This window comes from Schistocerca cancellata, chromosome 7, assembly GCF_023864275.1.
Source record: "Schistocerca cancellata isolate TAMUIC-IGC-003103 chromosome 7, iqSchCanc2.1, whole genome shotgun sequence".
NCBI classification, from domain to species: Eukaryota; Metazoa; Arthropoda; class Insecta; order Orthoptera; family Acrididae; genus Schistocerca; species Schistocerca cancellata.
The window spans coordinates 212950018-212976385 of record NC_064632.1 but is presented as its reverse complement, the minus strand read 5'-3'; the positions used below and the strand labels follow the sequence as shown (position 1 = coordinate 212976385).

Genomic DNA, 26368 nt, shown 5'->3' with positions numbered 1-26368 from the left:
ATCATCGCCATACTGGCGAATCACCCAGCGTGATGGTATGGGGTGCCATTGGTTACACGTCTCATGGGGTGCCATTGGTTACACGTCAAGTGAGGTGCCGTTGGTTACACGTCTTGGTCACCTCTTGTTTGCATTGACGGCACATTGAACAGTGGACGTTGCATTTCAGATGTGTTACGACCCGTGGCTCTACCCTTCACTCGATCCCTGCGAAACCCTATATTTCAGCAGGGTAATGCACGACCGCATGTTGCAGGTCCTGTACGAGCCTTTTTGGATACAGAAAATATTCGACTGCTGCCCTGGCCAGCACATTCTCCAGATCTCTCACCAATTGAAAATGTCTGGTCAATGGTGGCCGAGCAACTGGCTCATCACAATACGCCAGTCACTACTTATGATGAGCTGTGGTATCATGTTGAAGCTACATGGACAGCTGTACCTGTACACACCATCCAAGCTCTGTTTGACTCAATGCCCAGGCGTATCAAGGCCATTATTACGGCCAGAAGTGGTTGTTTTGGGTACTGATTTCTCAGGATCTATGCACCCAAATTGCTTGAAAATGTAATCACATGTCAGTTATAGTATAATATATTTGTCCAATGAATACCCGTTTATCATCTGCATTTCTTCTTGGTGCAGCAATTTTAATGGCCAGTAGTGTATGTATCCGGTTTTCCTTCACAAGTGTTATGGAACAATTACACAGGAAACTGAGAGAAGATTGTAAACTTGTAAAGTTTACAATCAATTGAGATGAAAGTCGCTTGTATCGGGAAGACCAAGTTTTATTTATTGCAGAGGGCTTAACTATCCAATTAAGAAATATAGGTGCAGGCCTAGCAAAACTTCAAAATTCTTCACCTTGTTACAAAAGCAATAGCCATGCCCATGTACAAAAAATACAACATTACACAAAAAGCAAAGGCAATTTGGAGCACTACATTGCATGAAATGAGTAAACCCAGTGCCAGTAAGATAAGTGATCAAGAATGAGATTTTCACTCTGCAGCGGAGTGTGCGCTGATATGAAACTTTGTGGCAGATTAAAACTGTTTGCCGGACGGAAACTCGAACTTGGGACCTTTGCCTTTCACGGGTAAGTGCTCTACCAACTGAGCTACCCAAGCACGACTCACGCCCCTTCCTCACAGCTTTACTTCTGCCAGTATCTCGTCTCCTACCTTCCAGACTTTACAGGAGAGCTTCTGTAAAGTTTGGAAGGTAGGAGACGAGATACTGGCAGAAGTAAAGCTGTGAGGAAGGGACGCGAGTCGTGCTTGGGTAGCTCAGTTGGTAGAGCACTTGCTCGCAAAAGGCAAAGTTTCCGAGTTCAAGTCTCGGTCCGGCACACAGTTTTAATCTGCCAGGAAGTTTCAAGCTAAATTATATTTAACTTCCTGATGGCTGTAGGTGTAAGAAGGATGGTATTAGGTTCAAGTTATTGGCCATTCAATTCAGTAAATTCTGTTAGTAACAGAAAACACAAGGACAATGGCCTACGGTATGCAGCTAACTTATTTTAGTTAGAGAGACATTACATAGTCCACCAGTATACATTGGTTTTGCCAACACAACTGTTGAAGAGATATGCAAAATGTACAAACACATTAGGTCACTGAAGGGCTGGCTGTGATTTCAACCAAAATGTTGAAATTTTGCTTTGATTAGATAGCACTCCCCGTAAGTGAACTTCTAATCACTTGGTGACTCCAAGTATACTTTCTAAAAGAGTGAATATGCACTAGTAATATTATTTACATAATGGGGATTAACAAATGACCTTTAATTATAGACCTCTCTCACTCAAAAATTTTTGAGAAGGAGGCTTATAACAGAATATTAAACCACCTTTCAACCAATACTTATTTCCATTTTTGTAAATGATAACCTGCAAAACAAGCAATATATGATCTGATAAATTTGTTTATGGTAGTACTAAAGAAACCCGTAGCCATTTTGTGTGACCCTGTCAAGACCTTCGATTCCATGATGGCATTCCCTTGCATGGATGCAGTATATTTTTACTGTTGAAAACTTAGGGTCATGTAAATAAATGATACCGTGGGAATAAAGATAAATTTTGAGAGCAGAAATATTAAATATCGTGTTTCATAAAGTTGAATATAAAGATGATTTATCAGCATCGAAGGACTTCCTAAAATCTGTGATGTATGAAGTATACAGATAAATGGTACAAATATATCCATTCTGCATTTCTGTGAAAGCAGAACTAACACAGGGTCAAAGGGATCACTGTTCCCTTCTGGTGCTGTGAGGGTTGTAATCGAACTCCATGCTGGACCCTTCACTCATGTCACAATAAGAAAACAACAAGCAGCAAGCAATACATAGTATTTGGTAATGGCTGCTGTGCAATTGCCTGCTGTGGATGGCTAAATGGTAGTATCATAAATGAATTAGTGCAGGCCCTACCTCTACCGATATTTGGTGCAACCACAGGTTAAAACACCTGCCACCTAAAACTGTCACATTATAAATGTCTCCATTATACCAAGTTTTGGACTTTAGCAGACAGGTAAATAAACAAGTTTCTTTGTTCTAACATGTTAGATCCCATGGCCGAGTCCTAATTTGCATTATGCAGTATTAATTTTATACACACCATTCTACCACACTCATCCTACATGGCACTGTGGCATTGAGCACACTGATGTGTTATTTGTTCATGCATCTTTTATTTTGTAATTGCATTCTTATGCACATTATATTTCCAAATTGGGCTTTGCCAGATGCTGTGCAATATCAGTAACCAAAAATTGTATTAAATGTTTTATATTTATAAGCAGAAGTAAAGTTGTTTCAAATTATCTTGGACAAAATTGTTCATCTGGATACAGTTCACTATAAAATAGCATCCAAGAGGTACTTTTGTGTTTCCACATATGGAGACAGAATTCGAATCATCATTCGCATTTATTATAATATACAAATTTTTCTGGTCCCTACTAAACTATTCTCTTACTTTGTTTCTGAGTACCTGGACATTTATTATTTCCTTATTTTGGTGCCTACCATCAACCTGCAACAGAATATAAAGCCAGATTCTGGATACAGGGCAAGGAGCCACAGGGTACATAAAAATTATTTTTGCTTCCAGTATTGTGGGTATAAGTATCACAGTTCCTTTTAAATTCACATTTATCATAAACTTTGAATAAAATCAAGGAGTAAATGTGTTGAAACATGGCTTTACAGTAACAAAGCCAAGATTATCTAAAATTAATTTCCATGATTATCAGTGTTAATGGATTTTACAGAAGTTAGTAGCTGCTTCTGCCAATTAGTTTATAACTGTATTCATTCCACACCCTTGGAGGCTTTCAATTATTATGGGGCATATGGAGCATAATGTGAAAATGAATGAAGGGCCTCTGAAAGATGTTTATTTATTGGTTTCACTCAGTATTAAGAGTATGCTGCTGTAGAATACTTGTAAATACTTTTTAGACAATAGCTGCACTGTTCAAGATATTTAAGCCATAAGATATTATTTTGTGAAAGTATACAAAGTACCTACTCTATCCTGTACGAGATGAACATAGTGAAAGAGATTTATAGCAGCAAAGCAAGGAGAACTGGGCTTTTTGATTAACTTATCCTTGTGCTAGTGTTACCTCAATGTATTATCCATCTGTATCTCCAAGAGTTTCACATATGATGCTTGATTTAGTGTGTGTATACAATGACCATTTCTCTCTCTCTCTCTCTCTCCCTTTCTTTTTACATATAAGCAATTTTTATTAATTTGGAAATAAATAATGTTAGTTTTTGTAAGATAAAATTTAAGCTGTTTACTATGAACTAGTTCTTAGCCTGTTCCACTTTTATCTCTGGAATGGATATATTTATGTAAGCAGTATACTTACACAATCAGCAAACACCACAGTTTTTGGAAAGTCCTCCAGTGTCTGATAAGTCATTTCTATATCTGACTTTATGAAACACAGTATTTAATGTTTCTACTCTCAAAATTCACCTGTATTCCCATAGTATCATTTATATTCTTTAATAAAAATATGCTGCACCCACGCAAGAGGATGCTAGCACAGAATCGAAGATCTTCATAAGGCCTTATAAAATGGTTTCATGTTCCTTTAGTTCTACTATAAATGAATTTATGAAAGCATATGTTGCCTGTTCTGTAGACAATCATTTGCAAAAATGAAAATGAGTATTTGTTGAAAAGCTGTTGTCTGAAAAGTGATTTAATATTCTGTTATAAGTTTCCTTATCAAGAGGCATTACAACATGTCCTTGGTTCTCACCACCCATCAGGACTTAGAAAATACACCTTAATTTCTTTGGTCTCTCTTCAGCAACTACTCCTACTTCACCCCCTTTTAGTTTTCTATATCTTTCATTTTCCATTTTCTGAAAAGTGCATATTTTTTCTGCCCTCCAACCCCCCCCCCCCCCACACACACACACACGCACACATGTACACACACACACACACACACTTACCCCTGCCCACATCTACCACATACAATGCAGTATTATTAACTTGTACATGACATTTTGCCAATAATCTCTGTCTTGTGTCTTCTGTCCAATCAGTCTTTCCTTCTCATTGTGTCCGATAAGACTCCCCTTACACGGGTTTCTGAGTGACTTCTCAAAACTCTCCCAATCAATCCTCCTGCTAGAAAAAGAACCACTGGCTCTAAAAGCTTGCAGATTTCAATAACTTTATATGTGATTTCTCCTGCCACTGCTTTGTTAGTAAATATTTTGTAAATCCAATTACAAAAGAGAGAGAGAGAGAAGGGGGGGGGGGGGGGGTGGGGGGGAGAGAGAGAGAGAGAGAGAGAAAATGCAGTCTTGAGTGAAAACACAGGATCACGAGAAATGAAACTGGACAGCGAGAAAGATGACTTGCTTCGGAATGGGATTCTTATTGATTTGATTTGATTTGATTTTGACAGGGAAGCTAAATCAGCTTAGGTCTAACCCGCTACAGTACTCACCAAACTGAGTTTATTGTGCGGTATTGCTCCCTGTATATCTAGTAAAGCCAACCAATGCCCTTAAATAGTGCAAGAAGTCCCTTTACCGGTTTTTTGTTAGACACAATTTCTTCAGATCTAGTTGTCCCAAAGATTCTGTATCTTTTGCTCTCCAGTGCCATGCATTCGAAGATTAGGTGTAACGCAGTTTCTTCACCCTCATCACAGGTCCTACATGTAGGGTCTTCTTCCATTATATCCATTGTGTGTAGGTGTTTTTTGAAATTCCCATGGCCAGTCATCAGTGCAGTCATGAGTTTGATCTCTTTTCTGTTCAGTCCCAGGATTACAGAGTTTCTTTTAAAACATGGTGTGGGCATCATTACCTTACCATGTTTTTGTTTGGACCTTGGTCTAATATTCTATGAGCTGTTTCCTAAGCCATTTCCATAGTTGTAGTTTGTTCATAGCCTTGGTGATTGTCAGGACAGATTCCGATCCAATAAATGGAGTCATTGCCACCATCCTGGCCAATCTGTGGGCTTGTTCATTGCTACAGATCCATGAGTGGCCAGGGACCGACACTAGGTTTACCCTATTGCTTCCCCCTAGCTCCACCAGAGCTCTGTGGCATTCTGCAACAGTCTTAGATCTCATTGCAGGAGCTGCCGGTGATTTCAGGGGTGCCTGGCTATCTGAATAGATGTAGATGCTAAAGGCCTTGTAGCACCTATGCATATTCTCCTCCACACATGCCCTTATTGCAATAATTCCCACTTGGAATACCGAGACCAGTTTTCATAAAGAGATGATGCCCTCCAGTCTTGGCTGAACCCCATACACCCCTGCCCCAATGCCTTAGTCTGATTTCGACCCATCGGTGAACCAAACAATGTCCCCTGTACGGCGTCAAACTGTATTTTCGCACTGCTCCCTGCTTCCAATTATTATATTGTAAAACTTGTTGAAGCAGTTGGGAGTTATTATATAGTTGAACGGCATTTCCCCAGCCATTCCTATATTTACCTCACTCACTATCTTAGTGTGTGATTGTGGATATCCCTATGAGATCCAATTTTTACTAATTTTAAGTCTGTATGCCCCAGCAGAGCAGATGCTCTTAGTGTGAGGGGCCCATGTTAGTTTCTCATCTAAGGTTGCCACTAGATATTTCACTATCTGCTTCAAAGGTAGAATTTGATCGAAGATCTTTAGCTTCCAACTTGAGTGTTGGATATGCATCTTCGTGAATGGCACCACAACAGTCTTCGTAGGATTAACACTTAGATCCTGTTTAATGCACCAGTCTTGCACAATGTCCAATCCTCCTTGTGCCATATTTCTAACTGTCAGTAAATTTGACAAGTATTACTCTGACAAGGTCATTGCGTATCCTTGGCAAATGCATTGTCTGGAATTTAGTTCCTCAATGAGTTCATTCACCACTAGATTCCACAGTAAAGGGGACAGAACTTCTCCTTGTGGGCAACCTCTAGTGGTGTTAATTACCATCTTTTCATTCATCACAGTAGCCTCTACCTTCCTTCCACTAAACATGGCCCTGGTCCACCTACATATAGTGGTCCACAGCTCATGCACCTCTGCTGCCCTTACCCTGGAATTGAAGGTCATGTTACTGAAGGCCCCCTTCGATATCTAGGAAGATGCAGAGGGCTGTTTCTTGGAAGTGAAGTGCTTTCTCCACCCTCCCAATGAGTTGATGGAGAGCTATCTCACATGATTTACCTGACTGATATGTGTGTTGGTTTGAATGTAGAGGGGCCTCCTCTCCTCAACATATACATTAACCAGTTTTTTCAATGTTTGAGAATGGAGGAGGACAGACTGATTGGTCTCATATCCTTGGCCTTGGTATCATCAGTTCTCCCTGACTTTGGAATTAAGACAACCTTCATTACCCTCCCTCCAAGCATTGGGAATGGTTCCTACTGCTAGACAAACCCTGAATAATATGCATAGCACTCTTATGAGATTCTCTCCTGTCTGTTCCAGGAGAGCCAGAAAGATTGCATCTGGGCCAGGTGACTTGAACAGTTGGAATGTTCCCACTGCCCATTGGATTTTATTGAAGTCCACACACTCCTTGGCGGATTCCCAGTCCTCTCTTCTAGTACCTGAGAACCATTGTCTCTCCGGGATCAATTCTGGTCTGTGTTGTCCGGCAGAGCATATTGAGGAATGTGAGTTTTGAGGAGCAGTTCCAGTATCTCATGTGCTGTCTTTGTTTATTCCCCATCCTCCCTCCTCAACGTACCTCCTGGATTGGTTGGTACTGTAGTGAGGATTCTATGAAGTCTGGTCTGAGCAGCCATGCTCTCCACTTCCTCACAGAATGCCTTCCAGGATGCCTCCATTGCTTGTCTAATTACAAAGTTATAGTTGACAAGGGCCTCACAATATTTTCTCCATTGTCACTTATGTCTCACAAGATTAAACAGTCTTCGTACCTGTTTTCCTTGTTTTCCAAGTTGTTATTCCACCAAAGCACACTACTACTTGTGCACTTCTTGGTGATTGTGCAGTTGTCCTGATAGATCACTATGGCAGAGGTAACAGCCTCTGCTACTTCCTCAAACTCTACTGGATTCCTTATCGAGGTTTTAATTTCCGATAAGCTTAAGTCAAGGTCCTTCCTATATGTCTCCCAGTCTGTTTTCCTGGGATTCCGATAGGTCATGGTCTGTCTGATTCCCATTTCAACCTTCAGTTTAATGTACATGTGGTCCGATGAGGATGGCTCTGACGCCACATGCCATTGTTTGACTTAGCTGCCCATCATTACGGAACCAAAAGTTATGTCAATTACTTCTTCCCTTCTGCTATTCCTGAATGCAGGTTCATTGCCCCAATTCAGGACTTCCAAGTTGTTAGCTAGAAGAAATTCAAGAAGGTACTCGTCTCTACTGTTGGTGTCCTCGCTGCCCCATACTAGGTTGTGGGCATTGGTGTCACATCCCACCAACAGTTGGTCATCTTGCTAATGGCAAGCTTCTATCAGTCTCCTCACCTCTAAAGGAGGAGAAGAGCTGTCTTTGTAAGGAAGGTATGCTGAGGGCAAAACAATTTCTGTCATGATACTTCCTCACATTGCTGCATTCTGATGGTCACTATGTCCCTAGTGCAGAAATCCACCATTGGCATGAAAGAAATTCCATTTCCTACATAGATGCATGTTCTGGAGTTACTTAGATTTCTAGCATACATCAGCTTACTTCCAGTGCCACTGAGGCCCGATATGCCCCCTTTATATAAAAAGGGTTCTTGTATCAGGGCCCCATCCACTTCCTGCCTCCCCAGGCAGCGGCTCAGCGCAGCAGAGGCCCCTTTACTGTGCTGCAGATTATTCTGCAGGATCTCCAGTCTCTGTCTTGCTGCCGTCATTGTCTTTGAGGTCTTCGATAACCCTGATGGTGACCTGTGAGAACCCTAAAAATTTCAGGCCTTGCTCTCACATCGCTTTCAGGGACTTCTCTCCAACCTCCATCACCAGGGTTCGTCCTTCCTTCTGGTTGATAACTCCTCCAGTCCTCTGTTGAGACTTTTGGGTTCTGGACCCCTATCTTCTTGAACAAGTCTTAGGGGAGACATCCTTAAGGGATCTTTGGTACACATATTGATACCTTTGCAGCCTTAAGAAGCCCCACTGCCATCTTGACCTACAGCTTTGCATCTTCCCATGGGAATATCATGGGCCACCTTGTCTTTATGCCATTTCACTGTGTGCACCCTCTCACAGACAAAAATGAGGGCACCACGATCTAGATAGACCCTCCTGAAGTTCGGTCCTGGACCAGCACACCTACCCCCCCCCCCCCCCTCAATCTTTTCAAAGAGGGTCATCTGTATGAGTTCCTCCTGCTGTGAGGTGATGGCTACCTGTGGATAGCCTTCTTGAATAACTGCCATCTTAAAAAACCGAGACTGCAGTACTATAGGCCTGTTTCCCCTATTTCTTACCTTGATTTTTTCTGGGCTTGCTTATTCAGGGAAGAGGGAATCTTAGATTCCTCCCTTATCCTCTTGCTGCTTGTCTTCGATGTTGTGGGTGTCTGCGTATCCCCTTCAACCTGAGACAGTTTTTTCTTGGGGGTCTAAGGTTCAAGCCCTTCTAATTCCCACCCACTTGTCTTTAGGAAGCCATTCTTTCCCTTCCTTTTGTCTCTGTTCCCCAAGTAGTTCCCTCCTCTGGGCCCCAGACAAGGCTTTAATCGTGATGTGCCCAACTTTTCATTACAGTTCCCACCTCTGGCTCAGGTCTAGACCCTGATTCAGTAGTGGGAATGCCTTCCACTGGTCCTGACCCTGATATTTGAGTATCTGAGGTCTCAAGTTTGCCCCTCAGTTTGTTTTAATTTATTTTCTTTAGTCATGTCCATCTTGGTCCCCACGATATTTGGTGACCTAGACAGTCCACACCATGAATACCCTGCGCAGTGTAAGGCTACTTACTCAGGGAGAGGTTGCCCACTATCCTGAGGCTCCGTTTGCGACACATCTTCCCATGTGCCATGCACCCCTTAGCATGGATCCGCATCACACCTTGGGTTGGGAAAGGGAATTGGGTAAGGACTAGGAGTGGATAGGGAAGATGGGACATTGTGGGACAACCTTAGTCTGATCCAACAGCTGAGGCCTTCCCAGCAGTAGATCCTCTACCTTTGGCATAGCCCTCATCTTCATGCAGATATGCAAGCCTTTCCACCCCGCATGGACAGTGCTTCATGAAGGTGGTGACCTCTGGAGAGGTGGATTCTTATTACTGAAACAGAATTACTCAAAGTATTATAAAGCATGAAACAATTCATATAATGATGTCTTTGTCACTGCTGGCAGACAGTTTGTCAGATAGAGTATATCGGTGTGCATCTGCAAAAAAATTGGGATTTGGCAAATGACTCCCATTACCTGCTTCCCATATAATACAAAAACTGAACTGACATTTCAGAATGTCTTCAGCAAAGCAGGTCATTACCAACTAGTAAATTAATAAATATGCGAAGGCATCGACGTATGAAATGGACGAATGCAGTTGTATTATCGTATTGCAAAGTAAAAGAACTATTGTGATGTTCATGCTTTTTGTCTACTTTGTGAAATCTAATATTGACCCACAATCATTATTCTTATATTCTTCATTGTAATTTGATGGGACTGTTAGTTATTTTCATGGAATGCATTATTTTTATTAAGTCCTACATTTGTTTGCTTTTGCTTCAGCCTCCAAGAGCTTTCAGACTTCATTGCGGAAGCTAATAAGGGTCTTATTGACACCAGTGGATTATAATGTGCTTCCTAAAAATCATGATCTACTTAAATCAAGTGAAAGAGCGAAGTTTGACTACTGACCAAATGTTTGATCCTATAAAGGAAACGATAAATCTGTTGAAGACATATGATGTTGAATTTTCAGATGAAGTACACCAGCAACTGCAGGTATGTGTTAATGTAAACACCTCACATTAGTCCCTTCTCATTTTAATCCCTCAATCCTTTCTTTTTGTGATTAGTGCCTTTTTAACTTGACAAATGTCAGTTACTTACATATTAACTTGTCTTTACAGTAATCAAACAGTGGAAAATCCAGGATGGAATGTAACAATATTACGAGAAGGAAAGTTGCTACTCACCATATAGCAGAGATGCTGAGTCGCAGATAGGCACAACAAAAAGACTTTCACACTTAAAGCTTTCGGCCAATGGCCTTCGTCAACAACACACACAGACACACACACACACACACACACACACACACACACACACACACACGTGTGCGCATGCAAACACAACTCAAACACACGACTGCAGTCTCAGGCAGTGTGGTTTCAGTAACCTGAGACTGCAGTCATGTGTGTGAGTTGCTTTTGCATGAGTGTGTGTTGTGCATATGTGTGTCTATTGTTGACGAAGACCATCGGCTGAAAGCTTTTAAGTGTGAAAGCCTTTTCAGTAGTTGCAGGGGCAACAGTCTGGATGATTGACTGATCTGGCCTTGTAACACTAACCAAACCGGCCTTGCTGTGATGGTACTGCGAACGGTTGAAAGCAAGGGGAAACTACAGCCATAATTTTTCCCGAGGGCATACAGCTTTACAGTATGGTTAATATTGATGGTGTCCTCTTGGGTAAAATATTCCGGAGGTAAAATAGCCCCCCATTCAGATCTCCAGGCGAGGACTACTCAAGAGGACGTCATCAGGAGAAAGAAAACTGGCGTTCTACGGATCGGAGCATGGAATGTCAGATCCCTTAATCGGGCTGGTAGGTTAGAAAATTTAAAAAGGGAAATGGATAGGTTAAAGTTAGATATAGTGGGAATTAGTGAAGTTCGGTGGCAGGAGAAACAAGACTTTTGGTCAGGAGAATACAGGGTTGTAAATACAAAGTCAAATAGGGCTAATGCAGGAGTAGGTTTAATAATGAATAAAAAATAGGAATGCGGGTAAGCTACTACAAGCAACATAGTGAATGCATTATTGTGGCCAAGATAGACACAAAGCCCACGCCTACTATAGTAGTACAAGTTTAAATGCCAACTAGCTCTGCAGATGACGAAGAAATTGAAGAAATGTATGATGAAACAAAAGAAATTATTCAGATAGTGAAGGGAGACGAAAATTTAATAGTCGGGATGACTGGACTTCGGTAGTAGGAAAAGGGAGAGAAGAAAACGTAGTAGGTGAATATGGTTTGGGGGTAAGAAATGAAAGAGGAAGCCACCTGGTAGAATTTTGTGCAGAGCATAACTTAATCGTAGCTAACACTTGGTTCAAGAATCATGAAAGAAGGTTGTGTACATGGAAGAACCCTGGAGATACTAAACGGTATCAGATAGATTATATAATGGTAAGACAGAGATTTAGGAACCAGGTTTTAAATTGTGAGACATTTCCAGGGGCAGATGTGGACTCTGACCACAATCTATTGGTTATGAACTGTAGATTAAAACTGAAGAAACTGCAAAAAGGTGGGAATTTAAGGAGATGGGACCTGGATAAACTGAAAGAACCAGAGGTTGTACAGAGTTTCAGGGAGAGCGTAAGGAACAAATGGCAGGAATGGGGGAAAGAAATACAGTAGAAGAAGAATGAGTAGCTTTGAGGCATGAAGTAGTGAAGGCAGCAGAGGATCAAGTAGGTAAAAAGACGAGGGCTAGTAGAAATCCTTGGGTAATAGAAGAAATATTGAATTTAATTGATGAAAGGAGAAAATATAAAAATGCAGTAAATGAAGGAGGCAAAAAGGAATACAAACGTCTCAAAAATGATATCGACAGGAAGTGCAAAATGGCTAAGCAGGGATGGCTAGAGGATAAATGTAAGGATGTAGTGGCTTATCTCACTAGGGGTAAGATAGATACTGCCTACAGGAAAATTAAAGAGACCTTTGGAGAAAAGAGAACCACTTGTATGAATATCAAGCACTCAGATGGAAACCCAGTTCTAAGCAAAGAAGCGAAAGCAGAAAGGTGGAAGGAGTATATAGAGGGTCTATACAAGGGCGATGTACTTGAGGACAATATTATGGAAATGGAAGAGGATGTAGATGAAGACGAAATGGGAGATATGATACTGCGTGAAGAGTTCGACAGAGCAGTGAAAGATCTGAGTCGAAACAAGGCCCCGGGAGTAGACATCATTCCATTAGAATTACTGATGGCCTTGGGAGAGCCAGTCCTGACAGAACTCTACCATCTGGTGAGCAAGATGTATGAGACAGGTGAAATACCCTCAGATTTCAAGAAGAATGAACTATCAGTTTAATAAGTTACGGCTGCAAAATACTAATGCGAATTCTTTACAGGCGAATGGGAAAACTAGTAGAAGCCGACCTTGGGGAAGATCAGTTTGGATTCCGTAGAAATATTGGAACACATGAGGCAATACTGACCCTACGGCTTATCTTAGAAGCTAGATTAAAGAAAGGCAAACCTACGTTTTTAGCATTTGTAGACTTAGAGAAAGCTTTTGACAATGTTGACTGGAATGCTCTCTTTCAAATTCTGAAGGTGGCAGGGGTAAAATATAGGGAGCGAAAGGCTATTTAAAATTTGTATAGAAACCAAATGGCAGTTATAAAGAGTTGAGGGGCATGAAAGGGAAGCAGTGGTTGGGAAGGGAGTGAGACAGGGTTGTAGCCTCTCCCCGATTATTCAATCTGTATATTGAGCAAGCATTGAAGGAAACAAAAGAAAAATTTGGAGTAGGTATTAAAATCCATGGAGAAGAAATAAAAACTTTGAGGTTCGCCGATGGCATTGTAATTCTGTCAGAGACAGCAAAGGACTTGGAAGAGCAGTTGAATGGAATGGATGGTGTCTTGAAGGGAGGATATAAGATGAACATCAACAAAAGCAAAGTAAGGATAATGGAATGTAGTCGAATTAAGTCAGGTGATGTTGAGGATATTAGACTAGGAAATGAGACACTTAAAGTAGTAAAGGAGTTTTGCTATTTTGGGAGCAAAATAACTGATGATGGTTGAAGTAGAGAGGATATAAAATGTAGACTGGCAATGGTAAGGAAAATTTTTCTGAAGAAGAGAAATTTGTTAACATCGAGTATAGATTTAAGTGTCAGGAAGTCGTTTCTGAAAGTATTTGTTTGGAGTGTAGCCATGTATGGAAGTGAAACATGGACGATAAATAGCTTAGACAAGAAGAGAATAGAAGCTTTCGAAATGTGGTGCTACAGAAGAATGCTGAAGATTAGATGGGTAGATCACATAACTAATGAGGAGGTGTTGAATAGGATTGGGGAGAAGAGAAGTTTGTGGCATAACTTGACTAGAAGAAGGGATCGGTTGGTAGGACATGTTCTGAGGCATCAAAGGATCACCAATTTAGTATTGGAGGGCAGCGTGGAGGGTAAAAATCGTAGAGGGAGACCAAGAGATGAATACACCAAGCAGATTCAGAAGGATGTAGGTTTCAGTAGGTACTGGGAGATGAAGAAGCTTGCACAGGATAGAGTAGCATGGAGAGCTGCATCAAACCAGTTTCAGGACTGAAGACCACAACAACAACAACAACAATCTGATCACACTGTATGTTGTGTTTTCAAATGCGTCACAAGCTGGTAATAAGCACTTCCTTATGTACCTCCACAAAGTGCTGTCTGCTGCACAAAATTCTTTTGTCTTATCATATTTATGTTCTTATCTTTGAGTTAAACCAAACATATAAAATGTAGCAGCTCAAAATATTCCCTTGAGGGTTTTCACTTTCTTCCAATAGCTTCTTCATTTTTCAGCCAACTCATAAATTTTTGTAGGACATCACAGATCCAGGCTTTCATTGCCACTATTTGCATTGTTGGTGATATTTGTTTTAGGGTTATTACGTCATGGTGCAAAGCACAGCTCACTGTCTAATGTTTCGCTTTGAATGCTAGATACATCATCAGAGGATTTAATGATTCACAAAGCTGTTACAGTCTCAAAGAAGCTCAGCAAGCTGAACTGTTCATTCATATACATGCAACAGTCAGTTTGCGTCATCATCAGACCACTGTCTAAGATCTGATAGTATCATGAACTTGAAAAACAAATGTGACTGCAGTGGAATGGGAGGTTATCCAATCACTGTGAAGTCGTGCTGACAGTATCATTCCTTCAGTAGTTAAAAGGAATGAAACAGTTCCAATCAGCACTGACAACTACTATCATTAAATTGGCTTCGTGCTACAGGACCCGCCCTACACAAAGCTCAACATGGATCCAACCTCGACAGTGAACAAGTAAACAGTAGCTTTACTGCAGAGCTCAGATCTGCTAGAGACAATGGAAAAGTGGCTGTACTGCAGGACACCAATGACATGACGCCAGTGTGGATTGCCCTAAATCCACAAGGAATGGGAGCCACTGCGGCCAATATGTAATGCCATTAATTGACACATTACAGGCTGACCCATATCTAGCAAAACTCCTTGCCGAATGCTAGTCATCATGTTGAGAACTGGCCAATTTCATGAACATACTTGAGAACACATGACTACTAAGAGAGAACCTGCACGTAAGTTACAACACAACATTGCTATTCATGAATCATAGAAGTAGATATCCTCGGTGTAGCAGAGCAACTTAAATCACTTAATAAAGGCAAGTTCACCGCTCCAGACTGTATACAAGTCAGGTTCCTTTCAGAGTATGCTGATACAATATCTCCGTATTTAGCAATTATATGTAACCACTCGCTCATAGAAAGGTCCGTACCTGAAGACTGGAAAATTGCTCAAGTCACACCAATACCCAAAAAGGGAAATAGGAGTAATCCACTAAATTACAGTCCCATTTCACTAATGCTGACTTGCATTAGAGTTTTGGAACATATACTGTGTTTGAACATTATGAATTACCTCGAAGAAAACAACTTATTGACACATAGTCAGCACGGATTCAGAAAATATCATTCTTGTGAAACACAACTAGCTCTAAGTAATGAGTGCTATCGATAGGGGATGTCTAATTGATTCCATTTTTAGATTTCCAGAAGGCTTTTGACACTGTTCCTCACAAGTGTCTTCTAACCAAACTGCATGTCTATGGAATATTGCCTGAGTTGTGCAACTGGACTCGTGATTTCCTCTCAGAAGGGTCAGAGTTCATAGTATAGATGGAAAGTCATCGAGTAAAACAGAAGAAATATCCGGCATTCCATAGATAAATGCTATACATCCTCTATTGTTCCTGATCCCTATTAATGACATAGAAGACAATCTGAGTAGCCTTCTTAGAGTATTTGCAGATGATGCTGTCATTTACCATTTTGTAAAGTCATCAGAAGATCAAAACAAATTGCAAAATGATTTTAATAACATATATGTATGGTACGAAAAGTGGCAATTGACCCTGAACTAAAAAAGGTGTAAAGTTATTCACATGAGTACTAAAAGAAATCCACTAAATTTCGATTACACGGTAAGTCACACAAATCTGAAGACTGTACATTCAACTAAATACTCAGGGATTACAATTACAAATAACATAAATTGTATCAATCACATAGATAATGTTGTGGGTAGAGCAAACCAAAGACTGATTCATTAGCAGAACACTTAGAAGGTGCAACAAGTCTACTAAAGAGACTACTGACACCATGCTTATCCACCCTGTTCTGGAATATTGCTGTGCTATGTGTGATCTGCATGGGGTGGGACTGATGGATGACATCAAAAAAGTTCAAAGAAGAGCATCTTGTTTTGTATTATCACGAAATAGGGGAAGTAGTGCCACAGACATGATACATGAATTGGAGTGGCAATCATTAAAACAAAGACGTTTTTCATTGTGAGGGGATCTTCTCATGAAATTTCAAGCACCAGTTTTTTTCCTCTGATTGCGAAAACATTTTGTTGGCACCCACCTACATAGGGAGAAATGAGCATCATGATAAAGTAAGAGAAATCAGGGCTCACATAGAAAAATTTAAGTGCTCATTTTTCTCACGCCATTTGAGAGTGGAGCACCAGAGAGACAGCTTGAAGGTGATTCATTGAACCCTTCACCAGACACTTTGTTGTGAATAACAGAGTAATCACATAGATGTAGATATAGAAAGTTCCTCTGCAATACTCTTTGGTGCTGCTGTCTCAAGATTTCAACCCACACATAGTTGAACTTTTTGAACATGCACTGATGACCACCTATTTCAAATGCAGTGGAGAGTTTTATGAGCAGATGGATGGAGTGGCCATGGGTTCCCTTCTGTGTCCAGAGATCACAAATCTTTACATGGAACACTTTGATGAGGTGGCCCTTCAAACCACTCACCAGAAACCCAAGCACTTCCCACTACATATATGATACTTTTGTGGTATGGGCACATGGCAGAGACATATTGGATGAGTTTCTAGACCACTTAAAAGCATCCATCAAAACATTTCTTTCACTATGGAAATAGAGGAGAATCATTGTCTCCCTTTCTTGGACACACTGATAAATAAGAGGCCAGATGGTACACTATGCCATTCAGTATATAGGTAGAAGATATGCACAGACCTTTACCGATATGGTGCGAGCTGTCACCATCCAGCTCAACAGCAGGCAGTGCTGACCATCCTGATACGTACGTCACTCATCATTTATGATAAAGAAAGCCTCCCAGATGAACTACAAAAGTGAAAAGAAGTATGCCACAAAAATGTGTACAATGAAGCATAGATTAGTAGGGTATTCAAGAAGGGAAAAGATGCAAAAACTGGGAAGAGGAATAAGAACAGGTGAGACTTCCTTTCCTCCTGCACTTGGGACCACTCTAGCCAAAGCTGTGAGCTTTCTTGAAGTATCCACCACAAAAAAACATCTTTCAAACGCTGCCAAAAATGAAAGAGTGGCATGGCTCTGTGAAGGATCCACTGCAACTGAATGTAACTGTGATATACGGTATCACCTACAAATGTGGCCAATAATACATTGGGCAGTCACAGTGCTGTATTTTGAAAGTTTGCAAGGAGCACAACAGCCCTGTGGGTGACTGTGATGTACAGAGAAGGTAGCAATAGCAGAATATAGCATCAAGGAAGACCACACCTTTGCCTTTAAGAACATCAAGGTGGTATGCTGAACAGCTAGCTATTGGGACAGCATGATAAATGAATCCATTTAAATATTGATTCATGAGACTCTTGTCAGCAGGGGCAAAGGTTACCAGCTGAATGCAGCATGGAATCCTGAGTTAGCAGCAACATGACAAGAGCACGTGCAACACTGTCCAACTCGCAAGGTGCACCTGGAATGCCCAGACAGAGATGCGAACGTGCCCCCGCTACGCTCACTGCTGCTCACCTCCCTCTTCCTCCTCTGGTTGGATAGTACCCAGCCACCAGTAGTCATGTGAAAGAGGGGAGTAGAGGGAGGAGAGGGGCACACCACTAGTGTAAATATTATGACATTGGAATATCTCAACACTTTGCCAGAAGATGATGATATGGCACACTTTAAAATGTTGTGGTATTTTAATACTGCCACCTGACTGCAAATCCAAGAGTGTTTTTATTGGTAATACATTTCCATAATAATAAATCTCCAATGAGATATGAAGGAACTCTTAGATATTTCTTTCCTTGGCTTAGTACTAACAGTGACAGTGTTAAAATCTACATTTTTGCTTACTTTATTACACTCTGTATAATTTTTAACATTCCTTTTTTGTTATGATTATTATTTTGGGTTAGTATATTTTTTCACTTAGTTTTGGTTCTATAAATGTATATTTATTAACATTTTATTGCTATTGGCCATCTTGTCGTATGCCCCAACCCAACAACGACCAATTAATTACTACACCTACTTTATATCACTTTTCTCTCTGAGTGTGATTTATTGTTTTTACTGCATAATTGCAGACTGAGGTAACTAATTCACAGGGTGTACTCACCATGGGACAACCAGGAAAAATGCAGGATTTTTTTCTTTGGGGAAAAATTCAAAATTTTTTTTAGAATTCTAGAAATTTTTCATTGTTTTAGTTTTCAGTTAAATTTTTGAATTTTGATAGGTGAGAATTGATACTTTAACAAAGAATTTTATTTTAGCTTGCTACTGCTGAATAATACTGCAGCAATAAAACATAAACATGAGAATAAAATCAAAATAAAACTGTAATTGCAAAGAAAATGTGCCATTTACAACAACAAAACACAGTGTACACACAAGCATCTGCTGACAGTAAAATTTGTCAAAGGCATTAGGCCAAATACTACACAATACTTCGTAATGACAAACTGCTGTCAATGAGTGTGATGTCACAATTGTTTATAGGTCAAGGGAAATTATTCTGAATGGTTCTTTGAGAAACTTTACTTTCAAAGTAAATTTCCTTTGACATAAGATGAATTATGTCATGTGTGAGAATATGCAATGAATTTGTTAAATCACGGAGCATTTGACTCTCATTCAGAACTTAACACTTTTGCGGATCAGCCACTTAGAAAAATTTCATGCCAGAAGACCATCCATTTATGAAATTATTTAAAAATTTTACTGGTACATTTGTGTTTGATATATCTTAAAGGATAACACAAACTAAAAAATACTGAGCTTCAAGGTTAGTTTTTCATACTTATTTTAGCTCTTTCATGGATTACAAATTACGCAATAATGATGGCAAAAAGTATAATTATGACTGAACATAGATATAGCCAGATAACCTCCAAAATTTTCAGTGTAGAGCACTGAAATTTATCATCCGCTTGTCAGAAATATTCAGCTGCTGCAATTTAAGCTTTTCTCTTAGGATCCTGCCTAACTGCACCCTTGGAAAGAAACAGCAACAATTTTTTGATGGCCAATTTTATATGTAAAAGCTTACCTTTTCATGTAGCTGTACTGTATGTATATTAATTTAAAACATTAACTTTTCCTACTTAACAGTAATTATCCTATTGGCTGATTGCACATTCTTACTTGATCCCCCTGAGATGAGGATGCTGGAAGTGGAAGTTTGTGGTTGCCTCTTAGCACATTGATTGCTGAAAAAGGTGCTGTTTTCTTTTCCCAGAGCAGTTTAAAGAAACAAACGTATAATTGATTATTATGTCACAGAAGTTTGTGGCAAGTTGATAGAAGGCCCAGGTACAGCCTCTTCATTTATTTTTTAAAAATAATATTAACAGTCAATTCACAACAATGCACACAGTTTAACACTGTATTCATAACTGTTGCTTATTGCTACCCCACACAATAGTTTTATGTAGCAAAGGTTGGCAATGAGCATAATTTCCAATGTGGCACCAACACAGCCAACTTCCACAGATCACATAGAGGGGGAAATAAAAATGTGCAGTCTAGTACATTATGTGTACTATGCTCTGGATATCTGCCATCATTGGCTGGCAAGATCATGTTACATGACCTATAATTGGCTGACAAAAGTGCTTAATGCAGCACAATCTCAGGATCAGTGCTTTGGAAGCTACTGTTCTGTATTTGTTGGAATTTGTATTTATACTTGCATGATACGAAAATATGCAGTGTACATGTTACCGCAGATCAAAGATTATTCCAAAATGCTTTGTTTTTTGCTAGGTTTCATTTCCTAAAGGGCTGGGAATTGTATTAATGGAGTTTATTACAGTAAGTTAAATTGACAATACTTAACTTTGCATATTCACAAAGGTATGTCGCAAGCAAATGTTGACATGCAAATAATCAATGCCCTTTGGTATATACAGTTTCAATGCAGGCAAAACAAAACAGTTCATAAATCACTGCTGTGGCATTTGTAAAACAGTTCGTCTTCCACTGCATGTGGCTATGTGGAGCAGCACTTATATTCTCTTCGTAAAGAGGCCGCTCCAGTTGTGGTATCATCCCAGTCAGTGTACTATTGGCTGACATTGTCTCACAGCCCTCTCTGCTATTCCATTTTTCATCATTGTGCTGGTGCTTGTCGTTACACCAGAACAGCGTATACACCCCGTTTCATATAAAGAGTGACATTTTGAGTACTATACTTATGCTGTGGAAGATCTGCTCTGCAATTATTGTTAGCTGAATAAAGTCTGAAATTTTAACCAAGTGCATTTCTTTGGTCCATGTAGTCATTGTTACGGGACAGACATTTAGAATGTATAACTCATTGTTTTACAGAGTTTACCTGAAATGTGGAATAATACTATGAAAATAGCAACTGTCACTAAGATGCAAGCAACACCATTCATCAATGCAGAAAGTGCCCTAATAAGAGAAAAGCTGAAAGTTTTTGACTTGAAACAGATAAAGTATCTTGAGTTCTTCAAAAAACTACCTCTGTACAAGTAAGTGCTTCAGTAATTCAAAAAAATAATCTCCTGGAGATCCCATTTAGTATTTTAAGGTATGTAAGGGACTTCAATATATACAGCATGGTTCATCAGAAGTTTCAGATGAGATTATCTCGAAAACCCTACATCAGGTAAAAATAGTGGGTGAGACGAGTTCATAAGTTCTAAGGGGGACATCAAATGATACTACACCTTGGGAGGGGCGGGGGCAACTTTTAAATCTTAAATGGAAACACCAATTTTTTATTGCATATTCAGATTCTCCATAAAAAAAGTAATCAAGTTTTGTCTGAAACATTTTTTAAACCATTAACAGATAGCACTGAAATCAAGAAAAAAGTAAAATTGGGGAGGAACTTGGATTTAATTAGAATTATCCAAGAAAGACACATCAAATAAATAAAAAATGTGCACCAATTCTTCCGTTATGCCAATTTAAGCTATTTTTGTACAAAATTTACTGTATCCTACTTTTTGCGTTATCCAGGAACAACGACATGGACGTAGTAGAATGATGTTCCCATGGGGTGCTTCATTAGTGTGAGTCCTGGGGTGCTACATTAGTGTGAGTCCCCTTGCCTCTCACATGTTGAGGTGCTTCATTAGTGAGAGTCCCCTTACCTCTCACATGTTTGGGTGCTTAGTTAATGAAATTAGCCACGAAGAAATTGTTCAAAATTATCCCCATTTGCTTCAATGCATGAAGTCAATCATCTGCGAAAGTTGTCCACAGTTTTGAGCAGCACATCCCATGGTATGTGGCATGGCAGCACATGCTCTTCGAATGTGTCGCTCCATATCGTTTCAGGTTGTGGGCTGTCTTTCATAAACAATATTTTTTAAATAACCCCACAAGAAAAAATCAGGGGATGTTAGGTCTAGTGAACATGGAGGCCACCGAATTGGTCTGCTGTGTTCTCATCACGGAGAAGTTGTAAATAAGATTCCCCAGTAATATTTTGGTCAAAAAAATATGGTCCTATCAGGTAACTGTTTAAAATTCCACACCAGACCATTAACGGCCATTTGTGTTGATTGTCAAGGGGTCTGAGCCAGTGTGGATTGACAGGGGACCAATAATGACAATCATGATGATGATTTAATTTGCCATTGTTTTTGAATGTAGCTTCATCAGTGAACATAAAGTATCGAAAAAAATCATTGTCACCTCTTATATTTCCAAAGCCCATTGGCTGAAATGCACTCATATTTTCATATATTTTGGTGTTAATGCCTGTGTGACTGTGATATGATAGGCATGATATTTATGTGCCTTCAAAATCCTCAGAACAGTTGATTTCAGTATTCCAGTTTGTCTCTGAATCACACGCCTACTCATTTCGGGATCCTGTTGAACACAGGCGAGAACAGCAAGAGTACGAGCATCATTTTCATCGTATTCGCGATGACGAGGTGGACGGTGCGTGTATCCATTTCGAGCCCATTAGGTGCAATTTTGAATAATGTTTTTGCTTCAATGTTGTCTGTTTGGGAAACAATCCGCATACAATTTCGCAGCTGCAGCGTAATTGTTATGGCATTCACCTAAAATTAACATCATATCAACAATCTATGTAGGAGGATAGTGAGCCATGTTTCGTTAAAGAATCATTTACTTTCATCAGTTGATGTTTATGGTTCACAATCTGAAAGTGAATTGATGTCTGATCGCATTGCACTGACCTTTATACTGAGCCATAGTTCATAGTTTGGCCACGGTAGCGCCACAGGCGGATGAGTAATGCAGTTGTGAAGAGTTTCCTAACGAGATTTTAATACCATTCCCCCTCCCCCCATCAAAAACTGTGGCAGGTAGGATACATTTTGTAAAATAAGAGCTTAATTTGGCATAATGAAAGAATTGGTGCACATTTTGTATCCAAGAAAGACACATCAAATAAATAAAAAATGTGCACCAATTCTTCCGTTATGCCAATTTAAGCTATTTGGGGGTTTCCATTTAAGATTTAAAAGTTGCCACCCAAGGGAGCGGGGCCTGGGGGTAACCTATAGTATCATTTGATGTCCCCCTTTGAGCTTACAAACTTGTCTTACTCACTATTTTTACCTGATGTATAGTTTTCGAGATAATCTCACCCAAAACTTCAGATGGACCACCCTGTATATCTAAAGAATACAAAAAATATATTATATACTGCCAGAAAAAAATGCAACCTCTCAAGGACAAGGTCATTTTATTGACAACTGTGGTGATAGGTCATCCATCATTGTGGGGGTATATGATAAATTCTGACCAACTTAATCACATACTGTTGCGTTAATGCACAGTGTTACCCCTTCTGTTGGAAAATCAGGTGTGTATTCTTGAATGCAATGATCATAAAGGTGCCCAATGGCATCTTGTGATAAGATTGTCCCAAGCATCAAGTGCCTTTTGTTGCAATTCGATAATAGTTTATGCAGGCCCTGGTCAAGTTTCCTCTTCATCATGTCCAATAGGTGTTAAGTTGGTGAGAGATCTGGTGAACTGGCTGGCCAAGGCATTTGTACATCACAAAGAGTATGTTCCATATCTACAGGTGTATGTTGATTGTATTGTCATGCTAAAAAAGACAGCACCTTCCTGTCAAAGAAATGACTGTAACATAAGGATAGCAAACTGTGCAGTGTAGCAGGCACTGGTTACTTTATCCTGAGGAAACGCTAAATGTGACTGAAAGTTGCAACTGACGGCCCTCTTCCCCCACACAACGAAGCCTCGTATGGTACTTGTATGTTGTGGGGGAATGCACTCTGCACTAAGCATCTCACCGGGTGTATGCCATTCATTCATCTGTTCATCACTGGCATACACAGAGAAACTACTCTTTATGAGTGAAGACAACAGAGTACCATTCCATTCTTCCAGTCAAGTCTTTCTCAACGCCAGAATATCTATGGTTGCTGGTGTTGTGGTGTCAGAAGTAGCCTGGCCATAGGAACATGTGATCATCCTGCTACAAACTGACAGTTCCCAATTGTTCCTGGTGATGCAGCAGGCACAACATGTGCCTGCTTTTCGCTGGTTGATGATGTTCAGTCGTCCAGTGCTGCTCAGTGACAGCTGATGTGGGTCTATACTAGGTGGACATACAGAACCTGGTCTAAAGATGTGAGGATGGCTCACAGAACACTGTTGAAAGTTGTGACACAGCACTGATACATTGTGCCAAGTACAGCAATCCATCAATATGTCCATTCAGCCTTATGCAGGTTCACAATATGACCCAGTCCAAATGGCTGAAATTGCTGGACAGGAGTACATACTTGTTGATGAGACATAGTTGTACCCTAAAATGAATGTTTCAAACACTGTTCACTTATAGATTCAACACCGTTACTACCTACAGAGTCAAAACAGAGGGTGCACAGCAGGCCTCCTGAGCACCACCTGATAGTTGGTGACTGTGACAAAAGAATCGCTTCAACTACAATCCCTCAGTGTGCATATGTTATACCCTAGTGCCACTGGACACAGTCCTTTAGGGTGCTGCATTTTTCTCCAGCAGTGAATTAATCAGTAGCATTCCAGTTGCAGAGCTGGGAGAAACTCCAGCAACAGCAGTATACAGTTTGTTTATAGCATTTACTTTTGTGGTTTTCTTACAAGCTTCTGAGTAGAAGCTTTTTGATTGTTCTAAGAATTTGTATATTTTTTTATTGTTAGTGTATTGTGAATAGACTTTTTAGCTTAGTTTTAGTGCTAGTTTTTATTATTTTATTTATGTATTTTTGTTTATATATTGTGTATTGTAATTTTAGTAGTGTAGATTTGTGCCACCTAATGTGCCAGTTAGTACTTTGATCTCTTGTCGCATTCTGCTTGTAGTTTCTTAGTTAGTCTGATTTGCTTTGGTCATTACACTTTTTGTGATTTTATGTAGTAGGAAATGGATAGTGAGTGTGTTTGTTGTGTGTCGACACAAGTTTAGAAACAGCTGAAAGCTGCATTTTTCTTGGTTGACAAGCTTCAGACTGCTGCCGCAAGGTGCAGTGACATTGGGGATTGAGGTACATCTGGAAACCACTATGTCACTGCATCTCCGAATGTGCAACATCTGATAAGTTTGTCCTAACTTGAGTGGTAGTGGCAGACAGTGGTGGGTTTGCATATCTGTGGGTGTAAAGTGAAACTGGGAACTTTTTATGCAGCAGTCCTCTTGCACTTTAGCAAGATAAAAGTTACAAGGTGCTGCCCAGGCTTGATAATAAGTCTGAGCCAGCATGAGACATTTCGATGTTGAAGCAGTGGCCGACTCCCTGACAGGTCTGGACTGGACAACTGGGGGAGGAGGGGGGGGGGGGGTGGGGGGCTATTAGCCATAGGAAGCTCCAATGCTCCAATAATAAGATAAGCATGCTGTCTGGGAAGCCTTGTCCAAAATGTGGACAAAGCTCTGCTGGCAGTTATAGATTGCAGAGGGTGCAACTGGCTACAAATAGTTGCTCGTGCCAATGCAATTGAAGCCTGCTACCAGGTTTCTGAGGTCATTCTCAGTCAGTTGACTGAATCAGTGAAGAAAGGTACCCTTGTATGCAGGGTGGAAGCATGATTTGCTTTCTGTAGCTTCTTACCCAGAGTCAATCACACACTTTTGGGTTGGAGGCAGGTGGAAGGTATAAATCAGAGGCTCAGACAATTTTGTGTCAGTCTCAAATTTGAATCTTGACCTCTGCCAAAGGGGGAGAATTATAGGGAATGTTTGGTTATTTAGGAATGACAAGATTTTCATAGAAACAACACTTAACAATGATAATAAATGTCCCTTGCAGCAAAGAACTCAAAACAATTCGTGTCTGGTAATGAAGAGATATTTAAATGTCAGCAAAGTTATTAAATAAAACTGTACAAAATGCAAAACTGTAACACTCTCCCTCATTTAATAACTTACACACTCATGTTTTTGCACAACTGTCTTAGTCAGGCAGCAGGTAATGGCTTTGTCAGTAAATCTGCAAGCTTATTTTCTGTATCTACTATAGAAATGGTAATTTCGACAGCTGTAACTAATTCTCCAACAAAGAACTGTCTAAGACGTATAGGTTTTGTCTGTCGGTAAAATTCAGGATTCTGTGCTAGTTAAACAGCAGCTTTATTATCCACTAGTAGGCAAGGTTTCAAATCCTTTAGCTGGCAAAGTTCAATTAAAAGTCTCTTCATCCAGACCATTTCTCATGCTGCTTCACTAGCCACTACAACTTCAGCTTCTGTAGTAGAGACTGCAACTGAAGTTTGTCACTGACTCATCCAACTGAGGGGTGCACGGAAGCATAGTCAGAGGACACTTGAAGTAGATTATCTAGTCTCTAAATCACCTACTTGATCAGCACCACTATAACATTCAAGAATGCCTTTGTCTTCACTGCTTTTGTAAATAAGTCCATAGTCATGTCTGCCTCTCAAATAGTGAAAAATTCTTTTTACCCTTATTACTGCACCAACAGCATGTGCTATGTTTGGTCTTGTCCCACAAAACAGGTACATCAAGGATTCAAATGCTTGTCTATAAAAAGATTCAGTATTGATAGGATTATCTTTCCTGCATCTGTTCTTGATAATTGGAGTTGTTGCAGCTTTACAATATCTCATGCCAAAGTGCTGCAAAGTCTTCTTGG

General features: G+C 40.1%; 1 protein-coding gene across 1 annotated transcript in view; it reads left to right on the top strand.

Annotated features, from left to right (window-relative positions):
* Positions 1-26368, top strand: part of LOC126092703 (dynein beta chain, ciliary-like) — an 863310-nt gene that overhangs the window by 358544 nt on the left and 478398 nt on the right. Inside the window, 3 exon segments of the mRNA XM_049908426.1 lie at positions 10212-10284; positions 10287-10427; positions 20580-20746. Of these exon segments, the coding sequence (XP_049764383.1) occupies positions 10212-10284; positions 10287-10427; positions 20580-20746 (381 nt within the window).